This window comes from Gracilinanus agilis, chromosome 6 (genome assembly GCF_016433145.1).
Source record: "Gracilinanus agilis isolate LMUSP501 chromosome 6, AgileGrace, whole genome shotgun sequence".
NCBI lineage: Eukaryota > Metazoa > Chordata > Mammalia > Didelphimorphia > Didelphidae > Gracilinanus > Gracilinanus agilis.
In genome coordinates this window covers 276,204,888-276,214,698 of record NC_058135.1, presented here as the reverse complement: position 1 = coordinate 276,214,698, position 9,811 = coordinate 276,204,888, and the positions used below count along the sequence as shown (strand labels likewise).

General features: G+C 31.1%; 1 protein-coding gene across 1 annotated transcript; it reads right to left on the bottom strand.

Annotated features, from left to right (window-relative positions):
- Positions 1-8,583: 8,583 nt before the first annotated feature.
- On the bottom strand, positions 8,584-9,522 carry LOC123252027 (olfactory receptor 1052-like). Its single transcript, XM_044681374.1, has one exon. It carries the CDS (start codon positions 9,520-9,522, stop codon positions 8,584-8,586), a length of 939 nt encoding a protein of 312 aa, XP_044537309.1.
- Between the last annotated feature and the right edge of the window lie 289 nt (positions 9,523-9,811).

Sequence of the window (9,811 nt, the reverse complement as noted above, 5' to 3'; positions counted from 1 at the left end):
TTTATAATTTTTCTGGCAGGATACCCTGGTCTCAACTCCTTGTTTGGATTATTAGGTCCATTAAAAATGGAATTTGCGAAAGAAATTCAGTAAACAAGTTTTGAGTGTCTCCAAGAATCTTATTATCACTCTAGCATAAATGTAAGCACATCATTGTTTCTTTGAAAAAAAATAAAATTTAATTTCATCAGTTTCTTCCATTTAGGAATGATTCATATTCTTACCCATCAGAATTTTAGAATGTAAGACCTACAAAGAGCCTCCCACTCAAATGGTTTTGAAAACAGAACATTGCAACTTGGAGGTACCTTAGAACACTGAATATCAGAGGTATAAACAAAGGTCTTAAAATGTAGTAACTGAAAGTCCAAATTCCTAAAATTTTTAGATATTTTATAGTCCAGTATTGCCATTTTAAAAATTAATAAAGTGAGGTCCTGAAAGAGCAAATTACCTGTTCTAGAACTTAGTGGAAGAACTGAGACTAGATTCTGTGTCTCTTAGTCCCCTCCCATTTATTCTTTCTTCTGAATCATTTAGGTGGGAGAAGAGAAAAAGATAGAGATAGGTAGGTAGAGCATGAGAAAATTTTACAAAGAGACAGTCATATCAGTCTCAGAATTTGCTTTAGAGTATTATTTTATTATTGTGTCTAGTTAAGTTTTGAATTAATACTATGGACTCATCATATTGCAGAGAAAAGAATATAGAACATAACATAATGGGGCTTGAATTTCAGTCTTATTTTTGGCACTGAGTACATGTGCTATATTTAATCCAGTTTCATTTCTGCTACTGAATATGAGTGTAGTAATTACTCTGAAAATGAGGTTTCTCATCTATACAATCAATGTACTTTGTGCTTCCTTTCAAGTTTTATGGATATTATCCATTGAACTTTACTACATTTTTTTTTAATCAAAGGAAGTTATTTAGTGGCTTCTTTTTCTCCTGGAGGATGTTTCTCTTTTGTATCAATAGAAAAAATAGGAGATTATTAATAAATAAGGTATCAAAAGACTGAGGAAGATACTTAAACCTTCACTGATCTCTCTGATAACACAAATGATAAGTACTCTTCTCCACTTAGAGAGGAGACACACATAAGGGCCACCCACTACCACTTTTAGCAATTCATTCCAAGGTTGCATAGCTCCAGTTGTTAGGAAGTTGTTGTTTTTTTCCTTATTAAGAAACCAAATTTAGCTCTTTCTAATTCTTCATAAAAAGAAAGCTCAAATTTCAAACCAAAAATGTTCCAAATTTCTTTCACATGACTACTGTTTAATAGTTGAGGCAGGTAACATATAAATATAAAGTATTTTCTATCCTATATATGGCTAATTATCTAAATATAGAAGAAATGACACAGTATACTGACAATCTTAGTCAAGTTCTTCAAGATAGACATAAACTGACAAATGTCATTTCTAAAACATTGTTCTCCTAATGTATCACAAACTACAAATGTGTACATATCAAGGAGGATTACCACAAAACTCTCCTCTCATTTATATCATACAATATGATTTTATTCATTTATTAAGATATGATTTGAGGATATATGGTTTTGAGCTGACATATCATGCTTCTAACATAATTGACTTTGAAATTCATTATTTTTCCCATTATTCATATCTTTTCTTTCTCATGAGACTCTTCTCTATGGCTATATTTGCTCCATCTTTTCCTTGTGAAATTTTCATTTTTATCTACAGGATTTTACCATTTCTCCCATTGGATACATTTAATTTAGAATAAAACTAAAGTATTAGATTAGCAAGATATTTTCTGATCCTGCCTGAATTCTTAACTTATCTGTGAATTCTCTAATGGAATATCATTCAAAAAGTTGAAATTAGGTTGTATTTGAAATAATAAATTGATTAAGAGCCAGGCCTAGATGGGAGGTCCTAGGTTTAAATCTGACCTCAGACACTTCCCATCTGTGTGACCCTGGGCAAGTCACTTGACCCCATTGCCTACCCTTCCCACTCTTCTGCCTTGGAGCCAATACATAGTATTGACTCCAAGACGGAAGGTAAGGGTTAAAAAAAAGGAAATAATAAATTGTCAGGATTATAATTCAGCTTATATGTATCATCCTTGGTGTACTTCATTAGAAAATTCCTTTGATACTTACATTTAAGAAGTACTGATTTTTTTTAGGATTTGACCATCCAATGAATTTTGTATCTTCAGAATTGTTGTTCTGGCCCTTATATCTCTCTGTGTGTGTCTATTTCACAAGACTATTAGAAAGGATATTATCAAATATAAAATGAGGGAGTTGGAAAAATTATCATTTTCTTCTCTTATGCAAAAAATTATAGCTATTTACATCACTATCTTTTCAAATTCAATATTTCTCCAAAGTGTTTAACTCTTTGTGAATGTAGATCATATAGACACGATTTAAGGCAATATTGAAGATAAAGCAAGTACAAATAGAAGCAATACTTTAATCTTTTCTTAATGTGAAGGCAAGGCCAGCCAAGTAGGTAAAGTGATTAAGTAAAACTGAAAATGAGGATACTGAGAGTTAGAAATGCTGTAAATTTACATATTACATAGATATCATATAGGACTTAAATCTAGTATTTCTGATGCCCATTTCTTGGGCTTTTGGCTTCTAATTAAATATTATCTTTCTTAGACCACAATTCTACTTAAGATATATCAGTCGCAAACCTGTGAACTTGTTGGATTCTCATGATCAAGCCAAAAGGTATTGGTTAATCATTTTATGAATAAAAGGGATTTGGCTGATTATTTTGTAGATGAAACTTAATTTTTTCCATATGAATCTTTGTTCACACTATTATTGTTGCTTTTAATCTTTCCATCTCAATTTGAAATCCTACCTTTATTTAAAGGCACAACTGAACACCTGAACTAGTTTGCCTTCATCCTCACATATATCATCAATAACAATGACAACAAAAACTTTTATATAACCAATTCAGGTATATGAAAACTGTATATACATTATCAAATATGTTTCTCACTTATAGACATCCTGTGATTTAGTAATATAATTATTCCTCCAAATTTTCTAGGTAAAGAAATTGAGGCCCAAAGAGGCTTCACATTAAGTAGCTGTGTCAAAATTATTCTACAAAGACAGTATTTCAAAAATAAGTTCCAAATTTTTCCTTTATGTTAAAATACTTTATCCATTAAAATCAAAATATGAGTAAAATTAAAATAAAAGGAAATAAAAGGACATTTCAAGGAATGCATTTGACTTACAAAATAAAGTGATTGAGATTTCAACTTCATTAAATTAGCCAGGCAATTTTCAATTCCTTAATCACGTATGCCAAAAATTGTAGTATATCATAATTTTACTGTGCTTCACATTATGCGAAACTGAAAAAAAGTCCAAGAAAAAGAACCAAAGTAATCATGTTTTCAGATACTTGTAAGAATAAAAAAACAATGATAATGTTATTAAATTGTTAGATGGTGAGGTAGAAGACAATTCTTTCCTTTAATATTTCTGACAAGAGAGATTTGTTTATATATTTCTTGCACTTGGAGACACATTCTCTGGAGATCAGCCAAAGCTAAAGTAAACAACAAAAATGCATTATTAAGAGTATCATTCAAGACCTTGGGGAACTCAACAAAATCACAGGTAGCACATTATCAATTAAGTACTTCCATGTCCAGAGGCAGTTTGTAATTTCAAGAAAGGATTTTATACATAATGGGAGAGATTGGAGAGGCCAGGCAGAAAAATCCCTATTGAACCTAAGTGAACATAAAAATTCTAACTTTGAGTGGTTTCTGAAGTCAAGGAGCATAATAAATAAGGAGACTTCTTCAAGTGGTTGTTAAATCACTTTAGAAGAAAAAATAAACTTTGATTGTAATTCTAGAAAGTTCTTTGGCTATTCATAATTGTTTATCTTCTGGAAGTTATGCAACAAAACAATCCAGGAAGGAAAAAATATGGAGTATATTATTAAAAAAATTAGAGCCAAACCAATGGAACCAAGATTAGAAGGAAAACAACAAAAGGGAAAATATACTTAGTATATCTGACAAAAGCTTAATTTCTCAAATATAGAGAGAACTGAGTCAAATTTATAAGAATACAAAGGATTCCCCAGTTGAACAGTTTTCAAAAGATAATAACAGGCAATTCTCAGATGAAGAAATTAAAAATATCTTTATTCATATGAAAAGTGCTCCAAATCTCTATTAATTTGAGAAATGAAAATTAAAACATCTCATGTATCATAAATAGATAATATGACACCAAAAATGAAAATAAAAATATTGGAGAGAATGTGGAATAAACAGGACACATATACACTATTGGCAGAGTTATGAATTGATAAAACATTCTGGAGAGCAATTTGCAACCATGCCCCAAAGGTCATAAAACTGTGCATATACTTTGAGGCACCACAACCACTATTAGGTTTATAACCCAGTGAGATTTAAGGTAGGGGTAAAGGACCTATTTGTACAAAAATATTTATATAGCTCTCTTTAATGATGACAAAGAACTTGAAACTGAATGGATGCCCTTCAAATTGGGGAATGTCAAAACAAATTGTCTTACAGATATGTAATGGAATTCTATTTTGCCAAAAGAAATAATAAGATGAGCACAAAAAATGTGGAAAGATATGAAGTGATGCAAAGTGAAGTGAACAGAACAAGGAGAACATTGCACACAGTAAGATCAATATTGTATGATGATCAGCTGTGAAGGACTTAGCTTTACCAAAGATGTAGAGATTCAAGACAACCTCAAGAAATTCATGATGAAAAAGGCTATTCACTACCATAGACTGAGTCATAAATTCAGATCAAAGCATTCCATTTTTACTTTATTTCCTTCATGAATGTCTTTTTAAATATGATATATGTGTTCCTTTCACATGACAATGGAATTATGTATTTTATGAAAAGGCATGAAAAACATTTCTTAATGCCTCAGGGACAGAGGAGAAGTGGGAGGGAGGGAAACAATATGGATAACAAAATGTCAGAAAATGAATGTTAAAAATTATTTTATATGTAATTGGAAAAATAATAAAAAACAAGAAATACCTCATTAGAAAGGGGAAAAAAGTATTGTCATGCTATCTCCCAACTCCATCATCCAACAAAAACTATTCTTTTTGATATTACCAATTATCCCTTATGTGCCAGGTGTTTTTTCCCCTCAAAGTTGTTCTTCTTTCTTCACTTATCTATAACCATTTTTACCCTGTTAATAACCCTTTACTTTTTTGATATCATTAATCCATTTTCAAATTTTTCTTGATAGATTATATGAGATGCTATTCTACACCTAGTTTCCTCCAAATTGATTTCTGATTTCCCAGCAATTTTTATGAATGGTTAGTTGTTACTTCAAAGGCTTGGATCTTTGGATTTATCAAAAAATTAGTTTATTATGATAATTTATACTATTGCATAGTGTGTATCTAATCTATTCCACTGATCTACCACTTTATTTTTAGCCAGAAACAAATTGTTTTGATGATTACATGTTTGTAATATAGTTCCAAATATGTTAAGCTAAACCACATTCCTACAAATTTTCTTCATTAATCATTTTGGTAATTTTGATCTTCTATTCTTCCAGATGAATTTCATGATTAGTTTTTTGTAGCTGTGAAAAATAATTCTTTGTTAATTTGATTGATATACAAATAAATAAATTATGTAAGAGAGCGTTGTAATTTTTATTACATTTGTTCTATCTGCGATTATATTTTTTCTATCAAATTGTTATTTTTCTGTGTCAACATGTTGCTGAGTGAAAAGTGTTTTGTGATTGTGTTCATATGAGTCTATGGGTTTGTCTCTGCAATTAGACTCCTAAGTATTTTATATTGTAGGCAGTCATTTTAGTTGTAATTTCTCTTTATTTTTCTTATTTTTATGCGAAATGTAGAAATGTTTATGAATTATGTAGATTCATTTTGTATTCTGCAACTATGTTGAACTTTTTAAAATTTGTTAGACAGTTCTCTAGGTTTCTTTAAGTATAACATCATATCATTCTCAACGAGCATGATGCTTTCCCCCCTCATTTCCTGTGATTATTCATTTGATTTATTTTCTCATTATTGCTATAATTTTATTTATAATATAATACTGAAAAATAGTGGCAATATTGGGCATCCTTGTTTAATCCCTGATCTTCTTGGGGAAGCCTCAAATTCAGACTCATTAAAGATATTGCTTGCTTTTGGTTTCAGACTAGTTATAATGTTTAAGAAATGCTTCATATATTTATGATCTTTTTTCATGTTTATTTTTTATCTTGAGTCATGTATTTGAATGTCAAAGTATATATTCAGCTTTTATCTTTTCATCTAGAATACTTGAAAGGCCTCTCACTAAATATTACTTTTCCCTTAAAGAATTATATATTTTTTGTTGGGTAGGTAATTATTTTTTGAGGGGACTGGGGTAGGTAATTCTTATTTTGAAATCCTAGTTTTTTGCCATTCAGAATATCTTATTCCAAAACCTCTTTTCATTTTATATAGCGGTTGCTAAATTTTGCATGATTCTATGAGTATTTATGTGGTTTGTTTCCGATTGCTTGAAATAATTCTCTTTAACCTGTGACTTCTGGAATTTGGCTATAATATTCTGGGACTTTTCATTTTAAGGTCACTTTCATCTAATGATAAGCAGATTCTTTCCATTTCTATTTTAACATATGGTTCTAGGATATTGCAAGATTTTTTGATGATAATTTCTTTATATATGATGTCTAAGTTCCTTTTTTCATTGTGGCTTCCAGGTAGTCCAACAATTCTTAAATCATTTCTCCTCTATCTATTTTCCATGCCATTTTCTACTCAGATGAAATCCATCCATTTTTTAAGGTTTTTAAATGTTGCTTTATTTTTTTTTTGATATGATGTTGAGTCATTAGCTTTCAGATGCAAAATTCTGATTTTTTTAGGAATGTCATTCCTCATTGAGCTTTAGTGCCTCTTTTTCCATTTAGTTAATTCTTCCTTTTACAGAGTTATACCATCATTTCATTTTTCCACTCTTTTCCCATTCTATTAATTTTGTTTTTCATGCAGGTAATTTTCAGGTTGTTTTGTGCATCTTAATAACCTATTTACTTATTTTTCAACATTTCCCCCTCTTTAGCTCAGCTCTCTTTTTTCCCCCAAGTGTCCACTTCCACTCTAAGTTGTTTTAAAAAATTTTCTTAATTTCTTCTGCAAATTTGTTTTGTCTCTTGTCCAATTCATTTTCTTTATTTGATGCATTGCATGAAGCTGTTTTAATATTGTTTTCTCCTTTTTCAAAGTTTATTTCTTAATCATCTGTCACAATTATATTTTTGTGGTCATGATTTTTTCCTCCTATTTTTTTCCAGGGTATATGTTCATTCTGAATTTAGTGTTAAAGTTACTTTCTATTACTCTCTTAGGGAGAGGAAGGTGTTTATATACCAAGCTTCAGGATTTTTTGCACTACTGTTTTAAGTGTTATTTCTGGAGTTTTGACAGTTTTCAGGGCTTACAATGTATGATCTGAATAGAAATGTGATAACTACATTCCTGACCTATCCTGGGGTCCTTAACCAGGAAGGATTTCTGATCCTTTGGGATTGCAATTGGTACAGCTGTTCAAGAACTCTTATCCCTTGAAAACAGAAGTGATATTGCTCCTCGGGAACCTGTGACTTCATGCTATTTTAATCTTCTATACAAAATGATTAATAATATTTGGGAACCATGGCTACCACTGTGATGACATTAACAGAAAAAATGTTTCAATTCCATTGCACCCTTCACAGTATACTTTGCCTCTTTTTTCCATAAAGATTAATGATATCATGATAAAGGTTAGTCAGAGTCAAGGTTCTTGATATATAATTTCAATAAAATGGTAATTATAATGCATGTCAGTAGTCAATAGAAAATGTTATACAAATATCCCTAATATAAACTTATAATGATCTATATTTCATTTCCATTTATGTTAGTTGTAAAAATTGATACAATTATTTAATTCATCTGTAAAACTGAAGGATTATACTTGATTATTTTTGTGGGGAAGAATGCACCCAAATTTTAATTTTTTGTTTCAAAATTCTTTTGCAACTCAGATATTCTATTATATCCCAAGATACTTTCCTTGCTGGAGAATGATAAATTGGCTCTATATAAATTTTCCTAAACCTAATTCTTGCCATTTCATGGAAATATGGGATTGAATGAACATGAACAATTATTAAAATGTGAGAGCTTCAAGCATGGGAGTCCATGGCAAGAAGGGGGTGGACTAGAACATGCAGCAGAATATCTGGCTTACACATTTTACTCAACTACTGGATATATGGTTGTAGATAGTCTAAATTTCTTCTATGTCTTCATTATCTACTCTGAAACTTGAAAAAAATATATTGGTTCTTACTTGTTGAACTTTGAGGATGTCCCAGATCTAACATTCTAGAGACCATTTAACAATGCCTTTACCAACTCTAAATTCATATTGTTTGTAAATGTTTTGCATGATGTTCCCTTATGGCTGTTGCATTATTTTTTGGACCAAATATATCACATCACTGTGATAACATTAACAAAAAGATGGTTTCAATTCTATTGCCCTTTTCACAGCATCTTTGACTTCCTTGTTTCTTAGGCTATAAATCAATGGGTTAAGCATTGGGATTACGATAGTATAAAATACTGAAACAACTTTCTCTTGATCCATGGAATACTGTGAACTTGGCTGAATGTAGCTAAAGCTTACAGACCCATAGAACAAAGTCACAGCTGTCAGGTGGGAAGCACAGGTGGAGAAGGCTTTACGTGTACCAGCTGCTGAGCGGATCCTGAGGATGGCAACAACAATGAAGATATAAGAGATGATCACTGTTAAGAAGGTCATTATAGCAATTACACCTGAGAATATCAGGAGCAACAATTCATTTCCAGAAGTGTCAGAGCACGAAAGCTCCAACAGTGGGGGCACATCACAGAAGAAATGGCTGATTACATTTGGTCCACAGTAAGACAATCTGACTAATCCAATTGTATGGGTCAATGAATTAATGATTCCTCCTATACATGATCCAATGACCAGAATGGCACACACTTTTTTAGTCATGACCACCATGTAAAGTAATGGATTAGCAATCGCCATATACCTATCAAATGCCATCACTGCTAAGAAAAAACCTTCAGTGGTAATAAGTTCTGCAAATACAAAGTATTGTAATATACAAGCAGCAAATGATATAGTTGCCTTCTCCTCAAAGAAATTCAGAAGCATTTCAGGTCCAAAGACAAAACAATAACAAGCATCAACTAACGAGAGACAACTCAGAAAAAAATACATAGGAGTGTGAAGCTTAGGGGAGATTCGAATTAATACAATCATACCCACATTTCCCACCAAAGAAATTATATATATTATCAGGAAAAGAATAAAGAGAAGCACTTTCAATTCTGCATGATCTGTCAGTCCTAAAAGGAGGAACTCTGTAACCACTGTAGAATTTTCTGTGGCCATTTACTTGGTTTTTCATATCAATTACTGCAAGAAAGAAAACAAAAATGGAATTAATCTGGAATACAAAAAAGAAGGAAAAAAGTTCAGTAAAGTCATCAAGATGGAACCAGTACATAAAAATGTTTTTCATTGAAAAATTGAAATCGAAAAAGAAGAGGAACATATTCTCTTAGATAATATATCATTAATATAAAGAAAAAAAGGACCTCAGAAACCCTCTAGTCCAATTTTTCCCCATTGAATCAATAGAGGTTCAGTAAGGTAAAGTGACTTAGGTGATAAATAAACT